This window comes from Cherax quadricarinatus, chromosome 15, assembly GCF_038502225.1.
Source record: "Cherax quadricarinatus isolate ZL_2023a chromosome 15, ASM3850222v1, whole genome shotgun sequence".
NCBI classification, from domain to species: Eukaryota; Metazoa; Arthropoda; class Malacostraca; order Decapoda; family Parastacidae; genus Cherax; species Cherax quadricarinatus.
Genome location: NC_091306.1, coordinates 6574496 through 6587044, shown reverse-complemented (window position 1 = coordinate 6587044; position 12549 = coordinate 6574496). Strand labels below are relative to the sequence as shown.

The 12549-nt window shown below is 40.0% G+C and overlaps 1 protein-coding gene across 1 annotated transcript in view; it reads right to left on the bottom strand.

Annotated features, from left to right (window-relative positions):
• The window catches only part of BHD (folliculin), a 37939-nt gene that overhangs the window by 16743 nt on the left and 8647 nt on the right, over window positions 1-12549 (bottom strand). The window contains exons 6-8 of the mRNA XM_053781113.2: window positions 4180-4291; window positions 3290-3371; window positions 1817-1990 (exon numbers count right to left, since the gene is read on the bottom strand). Of these exons, the coding sequence (XP_053637088.1) occupies window positions 1817-1990; window positions 3290-3371; window positions 4180-4291 (368 nt within the window). The remainder of the gene's footprint in view (window positions 1-1816; window positions 1991-3289; window positions 3372-4179; window positions 4292-12549) is intronic.

Here is a 12549-nt window from a genome sequence, read left to right as displayed (position 1 = left end):
GTTGAGGGTGGCAAGATTAGGGTGAGAGATGACATAAGTCGTGTCGTCAGCAAAGAGAATGGGGTTCAGGTGTTGAGATACGTTTGGAAGATCATTGATGTATATGAGGAAGAGCAGGGGACCAAGGACACTTCCCTGCGGAACTCCAGTATCAAGTGGCTGTGTTGTTGATGCTGTGTCTTTAATGGTGACATACTGATACCTATTAGTAAGGTAAGATTTGAAATATGCAAGCGCATGGCCTCTTATACCATAATGGTCAAGTTTGTGGAGTAGGATGCCCTGGTCTACTGTGCCAAAAGCTTTTCTTAGGTCAATAAAAATTCCTAGTGGATATTCCTTATTTCCCAATGCTGTGTAAAGCAGATCTAGCATTTTCATGATTGCATCGTTAGTGCTTTTATTTTTCCTGAATCCAAATTGGCAGGGGTTGAGTATGTTTTGTGCCGTTATAAATGAATATAGTCTCCTGTGCACGAGTTTCTCAAAGATTTTGGATAGCAATGGTAAGTTTGATATTGGCCTATAGTTGTTTAAATCTGTAGGGTCACCACCTTTATGTAATGGTGTAACCCTTGCCGTCTTGAGTAGTTTCGGGAAGGTGCTAGTTTCTAGTGACTTGTTAAAAAGTAATGAGATAGCATGCGAGAGGACATGGGCCGCTCTCTTGTACAATAATGGTGGGACATGAGACAGATTCCCTGAGTTATTTTTAAGTGACTTTATAATCTCGGTGATTTCCGTGGGCTCCGCTGGAGCAAGATAGAAGGAATTTGGGAAATTCCCATCTAGGTAGTCCCCGGCATGGACATTGGTACGTGGGATTTTATTGGCGAGATTAGAACCTATGGTTGAGAAGAAGTCGTTTATCTTGTTAGCTGTGTCAGTGGGATGCAGTGGTGTTTCATTAGGTTTAGTTAGGACAATATTCTTGTTTTTTTTCAGTTTGTGGGTCCCTAGAATCTGAGAGAGTGTTTTCCAGGTCTTTTTTATATCTCCTCTTGTGTCAGTGAATCTACTGTAGTATAGTTGTTTGGCTTTCTTTATTACTTTGGTGAGGACTGATGAATAGTGTTTAAGAATATCTTTGTGTATTAGGCCCTGTCTATATTGCTTTTCATATTGGTGTTTCTTATCAATGGATTTTAGAATGGTGCTGGTTAGCCATGGGCAACCAAGCCGTTTGTTTGTGATCTGTTTCGTTTTTATAGGACAATGTTTGTTGTATAGTCTAAGTAATTTGTTAAGAAAAATGTCTGTCCAGTCATCAATACCATTGGCCTTGGAGAATTCTGTAGGCCAGTCAACAGTCTCTAGGTCAGCTGTAACCCAAATATCTGAATACATTCACTTCCTCCTTCTCTCAAATCTCTCATTGCCTAGGTTTCTGTTATCTCGTCACCTTTCTCTTTACTGTTTACTTTTAATTTCTTTCTTTTTATACACACACTCAGATTCATCCACCAATCAAAGTAAGTTCTCTTCAGAATCTTTCAAAAGATCTGTGATAACTCCCATTTTTGCATCAGATTCATTATTTCTTTTAATTGCACACCTCTCCCAAACACCCTAACATTCATTCATAAATATATTAAACCATGGTGACTATATGTCCTAACCTAAGCTTTATTATCTGCATAAAAACTTTTTACCAAGTATTAGGTATTGTTTACCTTAAAAAAAAGTCACTTGTGTGTTCATGTAAGTGAACAATTGATGGTGAATGTTATTTTTGCTAATTCATCCTGGCTTTTGTACAAACTGAATGATAAAAATAATTTCTTCACTTACACATAAGTCAAGCTGTGATACTTACCATTACCAGTACCTGAACCATCTGCAATATAGATGTTAACAGGAGGGCCTTCAATAAGTCTCTCCTGAAGCCTCAATCCTCCAGCCTTCAAAAGCCATGTAAATGAGGAGTGTAAATGCTGCCAAACTTCTCGTTCACCGACAAGTTCAGATAGGGATCTGGGTTGGCCAGTCACTGAAGGAATAATTATACTGAGAAAATAACCATTATGTACAGTATATCATTCCTCAAAAAAAATTCTTAACTCTCCAAAAGCTGTACACAGAGGCAGCCCTCAAGAAAAGGCTAGCCAAATTACAGCACTGACTAGATAGTGACCAGTTCTTTGTACAACACCCTTCCTTGACATCTCATTCATGGGATAGCACTATACCCATAAGGGTTGTAGAGCAATTAGGAAGTGGAGAAAGTAATCAGATTTGATCCAAGGAAGGGGAGGATGACTCAAATTACCTGGGTAAAGAGCCTTTCCCCAATATCATGCACTCTTCCTTGAAAAAAACTCTATTCATGTAAAAACTTGAAAATTCTTCCTAACTATTTAAAGTTACTTTGCATTAAGTAAAACTGACTTCAATGTATCACAACATTCACTTTAAAATAATGAAAATACCTAATTGGTCAAAACATTCAAGTCAGATACTTAGAGAAATATGCTAAAATAAATTTCATCTAAAATCTTTTTATTTTAAATATTTTGTGACTTCATGTATCATAATGAACACCTGTATGTCTTGAGAGAGAATGATTACTATTATATTCAGGGGGAAATTCTAAACCCATAAGAGACAAAGTGCCTGGGGAATGGGAAATAAATTCTGATCCAAGGAAATAGTATAACTAATTCCTTGGATCAAGAGCCCTTCACCAGTACCAGGGCATTCTGTCCTTTGATAGGTCAAAGAGGATGAGGAAAACTGTAGTGTCATTTAAAACTGCTGTGTATATTGAGGACTGATGGAAAGCTATTGGACAAATTTACAAGAATTATTCCTCAAAATTCTCTTGTAGTCTAAGGTCTATAAAAGTGCAAATGAACTTACGAATTTATTGTTTTCCAAATTTGCATTTTTTGCAGTGCTCATTTTCTTTTGGCTTAGAATATGGACCCTAAATTGAAAACTAGCCATCCAATTTTGTTTAAAATTTGTTCACTGGATTTTCCACACTAAAATCTCTTTTCTTTGACTAGATATTCTTTCTTGTGAATGTCAATGCCATATTAGAGCAATACTAAAAGAGGTTGGCTTCATTAATGTAAAATGACCCCAAATCTTTAACAAAATTCATTATGTATATAAATAGTATCAAGTGCTACATTAATTGCAGATTTTTAATTTTGGTACTTCTAGGAACTTCACACTGATTGACTGATTCCAAACTTGTATTTAAATTCTGTACATAATGAAAGAATTAGCATGACTATGAGAGAAACTATTTCAATCTAGGAAAGAAAGTTTATTTTATCCATACCACGCTGTTTGCGAAAATTGTCCATGAAAACCGCTGATCGTAATGATCGGTGGCTTACTTTTGATTCTTCATTCTGATATACCTGCAAAGACAAGAAAAGTTATGCTACTCTCATATATGTATTTTTTTTTTTCAGCAAGTCGGCCATCTCCCACCGAGGCAGGGTGATCCAAAGAGAAAGAAAATCCCCGAAAAGAAAATACTTTCATCATCATTCAACACTTTCACCTCACTCACACATAATCACTGTTTTTGCAGAGGTGCCCAGAATACACCAGCTTAGAAGTATATACGTATAAAAATACACAATATATCTCTCCAAACTGCCAATATCCCAAACCCCTCCTTTAGAGTGCAGGCATTGTACTTCCCATTTCCAGGACTCAAGTCCAGTTATATAAAATAACCGGTTTCCCTGAATCCCTTCACTAAATATTACCCTGCTCACACTCCAACAGATCGTCAGGTCCCAAATACTATTTGTCTCCATTCACTCCTATCTAACACGCTCACGCACGCTTGCTGGAAGTCCAAACCCCTCGCACACAACACATTCTTTACCCCCTCCCTCCAACCTTTTCGAGGACGACCCCTACCCCGCCTTCCTTCCCCTACAGATTTATACGCTCTCCATGTCATTCTACCTTGATCCATTCTCTCTACATGACCAAACCACCTCAACAACCCCTCTTCAGCCCTCTGACTAATACTTTTATTAACTCCACACCTTCTCCTAATTTCCACACTCCGAATTTTCTGCATAATATTTACACCACACATTGCTCTTGGAATTATTATGCCACAGTCTTTAAAACAAATATACATTAAGTAGTAAAATAATAAATGATATGAAAATTTTTACAGTTTACTCCAGAAATAATTGCATTTACCTTGTAAGCATTTTCTTGAAGGTGGGTGATAGTCTGTCGAAGGTGTCGTACTATAAATGGCCATGAGTTAAGCAACAGCATTTTGTCTTTCATGAGTATTAAAATGCTATACCTGAAATAATAAATTAATACCAGTAAATGGTCAATGTTAGTTTATTTTAAGTTGAATGTACTATCCTATCTCATCTGAGACATGTGATTTGATGGAGGAATACCTGAACTGTAGGTGCAATGATGAAAACATTAACACCCAGGTAGTAGGTTGGTAGACAGCAACCACCCAGGGAAGTACTACCGTCCTGCCAGATGACTGTGAAACAGAAACCTGTAACTGTTTTGCATGATGGTAGGATTGCTGGTTTCTTTTTCTGTCTCATAAACACGCTAGATAACAGGGATATCTTGCTACTCCTACTTAAACTTTGGTCACACTTCACAGACACGCACATGCATATATATATACATACATCTAGGTTTTTCTCCTTTTTCTAAATAGCTCTTGTTCTTCTTTATTTCTTCTATTGTCCATGGGGAAGTGGAAAAGAATCTTTCCTCCGTAAGCCATGCGTGTCGTATGAGGCGACTAAAATGCCGGGAGCAATGGGCTAGTAACCCCTTCTCCTGTAGACATTTACTAAAAAAGAGAAGAAGAAAAACTTTATAAAACTGGGATGCTTGAATGTGTGTGGATGTAGTGCGGATGACAAGAAACAGATGATTGCTGATGTTATGAATGAAAAGAAGTTGGATGTCCTGGCCCTAAGCGAAACAAAGCTGAAGGGGGTAGAGGAGTTTCGGCGGGGGGAAATAAATGGGATTAAATCTGGAGTATCTGAGAGAGTTAGAGCAAAGGAAGGGGTAGCAGTAATGTTGAAGGATCAGTTATGGAAGGAGAAAAGAGAATATTAATGTGTAAATTCAAGAATTATGTGGATTAAAGTAAAGGTTGGATGCGAAAAGTGGGTCATAATAAGCGTGTATGCACCTGGAGAAGAGAGGAATGTAGAGGAGAGAGAGAGATTTTGGGAGATGTTAAGTGAATGTATAGGAACCTTTGAACCAAGTGAGAGAGTAATTGTGGTAGGGGACCTGAATGCTAAAGTAGGAGAAACTTTTAGAGAGGGTGTGGTAGGTAAGTTTGGGGTGCCAGGTGTAAATGAAAATGGGAGCCCTTTGATTGAACTTTGTATAGAAAGGGGTTTAGTTATAGGTAATACATATTTTATGAAAAAGAGGATAAATAAATATACAAGATATGATGTAGGGCGAAATGACAGTAGTTTGTTGGATTATGTATTGGTAGATAAAAGACTGTTGAGTAGACTTCAGGATGTACATGTTTATAGAGGGGCCACAGATATATCAGACCACTGTCTAGTTGTAGCTACACTGACAGTAAAAGGTAGATGGGATACAAGGAGAATAGAAGCATCAGGGAAGAGAGAGGTGAAGGTTTATAAACTAAAAGAGGAGGCAGTTAGGGTAAGATATAAACAGCTATTGGAGGATAGATGGGCTAATGAGAGCATAGGTAATGGGGTCGAAGAGGTATGGGATAGGTTTAAAAATGTAGTGTTAGAGTGTTCAGCAGAAGTTTGTGGTTACAGGAAAGTGGGTGCGGGAGGGAAGAGGAGCTATTGGTGGAATGATGATGTAAAGAGAGTAGTAAGGGAGAAAAAGTTAGCATATGAGAAGTTTTTACAAAGTAGAAGTGATGCAAGGAGGGAAGAGTATATGGAGAAAAAGAGAAAGGTTAAGAGAGTGGTGAAGCAATGTAAAAAGAGAGCAAATGAGAGAGTGGGTGAGATGTTATCAACAAACTTAGTTGAAAATAAGAAAAAGTTTTGGAGTGAGATTAACAAGTTAAGGAAGCCTAGAGATCAAATGGATTTGTCAGTTAAAAATAGGAGAGGAGAGTTATTAAATGGAGAGTTAGAGGTATTGGGAAGATGGAGGGAATATTTTGAGGAATTGTTAAATGTTGATGAAGATAGGGAAGCTGTGATTTCGTGTATAGGGCAAGGAGGAATAACATCTTGTAGGAGTGAGGAAGAGCCAGTTGTGAGTGTGGAGGAAGTTCGTGAGGCAGTAGGTAAAATGAAAGGGGGTAAGGCAGCCGGGATTGATGGGATAAAGATACAAATGTTAAAAGCAGGTGGGCATATAGTTTTGGAGTGGTTGGTGCAATTATTTAATAAATGTATGGAAGAGGGTAAGGTACCTAGGGATTGGCAGAGAGCATGCATAGTTCCTTTGTATAAAGGCAAAGGGGATAAAAGAGAGTGCAAAAATTATAAGGGGATAAGTCTGTTGAGTATAGGTAGTAGGTTGGTAGACAGCAACCGCCCAGGGAGGTACTACCGTCCTGCCAAGTGAGTGTAAAACGAAAGCCTGTAATTGTTGTACATGATGGTAGGATTGCTGGTGTCCTCTGGGTTTTCTTCTATTTTCTTTCTAGTTCTTATTCTTGTTTATTTCCTCTTGTCTCCATGGGGAAGTGGAACAGAATTCTTCCTCCGTAAGCCATGCGTGTTGTAAGAGGCAACTAAAATGCCGGGAGCAAGGGGCTAGTAACCTCTTCTCCTGTATATATTACTAAATGTAAAAGGAGAAACTTTCGTTTTTCCTTTTGGGCCACCCCGCCTCGGTGGGATACGGCCGGTGTGTTGAAAGAAAGAAGAAGTCTGTTGAGTATACCTGGTAAAGTGTATGGTAGAGTTATTATTGAAAGAATTAAGAGTAAGACGGAGAATAGGATAGCAGATGAACAAGGAGGCTTTAGGAAAGGTAAAGGATGTGTGGACCAGGTGTTTACAGTGAAACATATAAGTGAACAGTATTTAGATAAGGCTAAAGAGGTCTTTGTGGCATTTATGGATTTGGAAAAGGCATATGACAGGGTGGATAGGGGGGCAATGTGGCAGATGTTGCAAGTGTATGGTGTAGGAGGTAGGTTACTGAAAGCAGTGAAGAGTTTTTACGAGGATAGTGAGGCTCAAGTTAGAGTATGTAGGAAAGAGGGAAATTATTTCCCAGTAAAAGTAGGCCTTAGACAAGGATGTGTGATGTCACCGTGGTTGTTTAATATATTTATAGATGGGGTTGAAAGAGAAGTAAATGCGAGGGTCTTGGCAAGAGGCGTGGAGTTAAAAGATAAAGAATCACACATAAAGTGGGAGTTGTCACAGTTGCTCTTTGCTGATGACACTGTGCTCTTGGGAGAATCTGAAGAGAAGCTGCAGAGGTTGGTGGATGAATTTGGTAGGGTGTGCAAAAGAAGAAAATTAAAAGTGAATACAGGAAAGAGTAAGGTAATGAGGATAACAAAAAGATTAGGTGATGAAAGATTGGATATCAGATTGGAGGGAGAGAGTATGGAGGAGGTGAATGTATTCAGATATTTGGGAGTGGACGTGTCAGCGGATGGGTCTATGAAAGATGAGGTGAATCATAGAATTGATGAGGGGAAAAGGGTGAGTGGTGCACTTAGGAGTCTGTGGAGACGAAGAACTTTGTCCTTGGAGGCAAAGAGGGGAATGTATGAGAGTATAGTTTTACCAACGCTCTTATATGGGTGTGAAGCATGGGTGATGAATGTTGCAGCAAGGAGAAGGCTGGAGGCAGTGGAGATGTCATGTCTGAGGGCAATGTGTGGTGTGAATATAATGCAGAGAATTCGTAGTTTGGAAGTTAGGAGGAGGTGCGGGATTACCAAAACTGTTGTCCAGAGGGCTGAGGAGGGTTGTTGAGGTGGTTCGGACATGTAGAGAGAATGGAGCGAAACAGAGTGACTTCAAGAGTGTATCAGTCTGTAGTGGAAGGAAGGCGGGGTAGGGGTCGGCCTAGGAAAGGTTGGAGGGAGGGGGTAAAGGAGGTTTTGTGTGCGAGGGGCTTGGACTTCCAGCAGGCATGCGTGAGCGTGTTTGATAGGAGTGAATGGAGACAAATGGCTTTTAATACTTGACGTGCTGTTGGAGTGTGAGCAAAGTAACATTTATGAAGGGGTTCAGGGAAACCGGCAGGCCGGACTTGAGTCCTGGAGATGGGAAGTACAGTGTCTGCACTCTGAAGGAGGAGTGTTAATGTTGCAGTTTAAAAACTGTAGTGTAAAGCACCCTTCTGGCAAGACAGTGATGGAGTGAATGATGGTGAAAGTTTTTCTTTATCGGGCCACCCTGCCTTGGTGGGAATAGGCCAGTGTGATAATAAATAAAATAATTAACACCCAATGTAAATACACAATATGAATGTCACATTTGGTCTTGTAATGATAATAATGATAATTCTTTATTTCTCTGAGCATACAGATAATGTGAATACCTGGGTAGATACAAGAATAAAATAGTAGGCACAAAAGAAAGCCGCTAATTATGCAATGTATTTTGGGCACTGGAAGCATCAGTGGCAAGACAGGCACGAACTAGTACCTCTTCCTCCTACCACAGATGCTTTGGAAGTCTACTCCTTTCCTGCTCTTGTCCTCTCCAATACTTTGGAGAAACTGGCAGCTTGCTTTCTAACAGACCTTCAAAACACAAAAGAAGCATTAGCCTTGCCACCACTAACAATGCCCTTTGGTCATGTTATAGATTAATCATCCTATTAGCTTTCACAGATGCTATCTTGTTGAAGCATCCCTTATAAACAACATTCCTAATATGAATCTTATTCCTGGCTTTGTCCTATAGATGTTTTTCTCATTACATTCTCAAAAGCTCTGAAATTCAAAATGCTCATGACTTGACCTGATCTTCGTTGTCTCCTCTTCTTACCATTTCATCTTTCTATACTTTCATTTCCTCTCCTGTCTTCTGCTTAGGTGGGTTCTCTCCTATGGAGTTTTGTCCTGCAGGGGATTTTGTCCTAGTTCTATGGGTCAGTAGCTCTCCTGCAACACTCCTTTGCTCATTTGTTCTTATAGACTATCTCCATTATTACTACTACTGATACTACTACTACTATTTCTTAGCTTATACTACACTGCCTTTTTTTTCATTATTACTAATATCAATTACCTTCTTATTTCTACTTCTATCAATACTACTACTACTAATACTACTTGCTGCTGAGTTAGGTAAAGAAAAATTGGATATAACATTGGAGGGAGGGAGTATGGAAGAAGAGAATGTATTCAGATATTTAGGAGTAGACTTGTCAGCGGATGGGTTTATGAAGGACGAGGTAAACCACAGATCTGATGAAGGAAAAAAAGTGGATGGTGCATCAAGGTATTTGTGGAGACAAAGAATGCTAGCCATGGAGGCAAAGAAGGAAATGAATGAGAGTATAGCAGTACCAACACTCTTATATGGGTGTGAAGCATGGGTTGTAAATCCTGCAGCAAGGGGCAGGCTGGAGGTACATAGTGGAGATGTCGTGTCTAAGGGCGATGTGCGGTGTAAATATTATGCAGAGAATTCACAGTGTGGAAATCAGGAGGTGTGGAGTTTACTAAAAGTATTATTCAGAGGACTGAGGAGGGGTTGTTGAAGTGGTCTGGTCATTTAGAAAGGATGGAGCAAAATAAAATGACTTGGAGGGTGAATAAATCTGTAGTGGAGGGGAGGAGGGGTAGGGGTCATCCTAGGAAAGGATGGAGGGAGGGGGTAAAAGAGGGTTTGTGTGCAAGGGGCTTGGACATACAGCAGGCATGTGTCAGCATGTTAGATAGGAGTGAATGGAGATGAATGGTTTTTTGGGGACTTGACAAGCTGTTGGAATGTGTGCAGGGTAATAATTTGTGAAGGTATTCAGGGGAACCAGTTAGCTGGACTTGAGTCCTGGAGGTGGGAAATACAGTGCCTGCACTTTAAAGAAGGGGTTTGGGATATTTGCTGTTTGGAGTGACACCTGAACTGTCACATCTGCACGCCTCTGCAGAGACAGTGATTATATGTGAATGATGGTGAAAGTGTTGAATAATGGTGAAAGTGTTTCTTTCTTTTTTGGGTCATCTTGTCTCGGTGGGAGATGGCCAGCGTGTTGAAAAAAATATTGTAAGATGATGTTAAAAAAATATAAAATTTAGTTTTAAATTTCTAGGCAACATATTCCTCAGGCAGTGCAGCCTTATGATGAAACCTGCCTGAGGGCTTCACATATCTCGCATGTATTACAGGATTACCTGAAAAAAACATGCTACAGAAGAAAAGTAAACGGACACAAATGCAACTAATGTGACATTTTTATTGTGGCAACGTTTCGCTCTCCAGGAGCTTCGTCAAGCCGTTACCTCCTGGAGAGCGAAACATTGCCACAATAAAAATGTCACATTAGTTGCACTTGTGTCCTTTTGCTTTATATAGTTGGTAATTCTACCAACTTTATTACATGCTACAGAAGTCTGTGTTGATTGGGTACTCTTATAGATAAAGCTGCTGCCACTGGTTTGTCATGAGAAGTGTGCAGGAAGGAAGCAAGTAAAACTTAAAAGAAGGAATGAAAAGAACAGATAAAATTTAAAAGAAAGAAAGGAGCAGGTTAAACCAAAAATGAAGGTAGGGAAGAAGCAGATAAAACCAAGAGGGGGGGTGGGGTGTTCATATTTTCTTGCAAAAAATGAAAGAACATGTAAAAACACTTAAATAAGAGTCATCTGGATGGTGTCCGTCCATGTGTGCAACATCAAATGCCCCTGCAATACCTCAGTACAGTGGACCCTCGACCAACGATGGCATCGATTAACGATAAATCCGACTAGCAATACATTTTAACACAAAAATTTTGCCTCGACTAGCGCTAAAAACCTCGACCAACACTATTCGTTCTGTCTGAGATGCGTCCACTTCTGGCCAGTGTTTACAAGCCAGCCAGCCACCGCAGTCACTTCCAAGCATACAATCGGAACATTTCATATTATCACAGCCTTTTTAGTTATTGCACCTGCAAAATAAGTCACCATGGGCCCAAGAAAGCTTCTAGTGCCAACCCTACAGCAAAAAGGGTGAGAATTACTATGGATATGAAGAAAGAGATCATTGCTAAGTATGAAAGTGGAGTGCGTGTCTCCGAGCTGGCCAAGTTGTACACAAAACCTGAATCAACCATCGCTACTATTGTGGGCAAGAAAATGGCCCGGTGGCCTGGTGGCTAAAGCTCCCGCTTCACACACGGAGGGCCCGGGTTCGATTCCCGGCGGGTGGATACATTCGACATGTTTCCTTACACCTGTTGTCCTGTTCACCTAGCAGCATATAGGTACCTGGGTGTTAGTCGACTGGTGTGGGTCGCATCCTGGGGGACAAGATTAAGGACCCCAATGGAAATAAGTTAGACAGTCCTCGATGACGCACTGACTTTCTTGGGTTATCCTGGGTGGCTAACCCTCCGGGGTTAAAAATCCGAACGAAATCTTATCTTATCTTATCTTAAGGAAGCTGTTCTTGCCAAAGGTCCAACTATGTTTTCGAAACTGAGATCGCAAGCACTCGAAGATGTTGAGAGACTGTTATTGGTGTAGATAAACGAAAAACAGATAGCAGGAGATAGCATCTCTCAAGCGATCATATGTGAAAAGGCTAGGAAGTTGCATGACGATTTAATTAAAAAAATGCCAGCAACTAGTGGTGATGTGAGTGAATTTAAGGCCAGCAAAGGTTGGTTTGAGAGATTTAAAGGGAAGGGAAGTAACCCCGGAAAAGGACTTGCCACCTCAAGTCCTAATGGAAGGGGATTCCCCTTCTAAACACTAAGACCATCAACACTCTCCCTTCCTCCCATCCCATCAATCATCACCTGATCTTCAATAAAGGTAAGTGTCATGTAACTGTGCATGTCTTCTTCAGTTTGTGTGTATTAAAATTAATATTTCATGTGGTAAAAACAATTTTTTTTCATACTTTGGGGTGTCCTACAGGGATTAATTTGATTTCCATTATTTCTTATGGGGAAAATTAATTTGACTAACGATAATTTTGACTAACGATGAGCTCTCAGGAACGGATTAATAGCGTTAGTCGAGGGTCCACTGTACTATGAAAGATAACCTGGATAACTCTCTGACTTTGGTGTGAAGGAGACCCTGGATAACTATTTAACTTCTTTCTTTCTTTCAACACACCGGCCGTATACCACCAAGGTGGGGTGGCCCAAAAGGAAAAACGAAAGTTTCTCCTTTTACATTTAGTAATATATACAGGAGAAGCGGTTACTAGCCCCTTGCTCCCGGCATTTTAGTCGCCTCTTACAACGCGCATGGCTTACGGAGGAAGAATTCTGTTCCACTTCCCCATGGAGGCAAAAGGAAATAAACAAGAACAAGAACTAGAAAGAAAATAGAAGAAAACCCAGAGGGGTGTGTATATATATGCTTGTACATGTATGTGTAGTGTGACCTAAGTGTAAGTAGAAGTAGCAAGATGTACCTGAAAT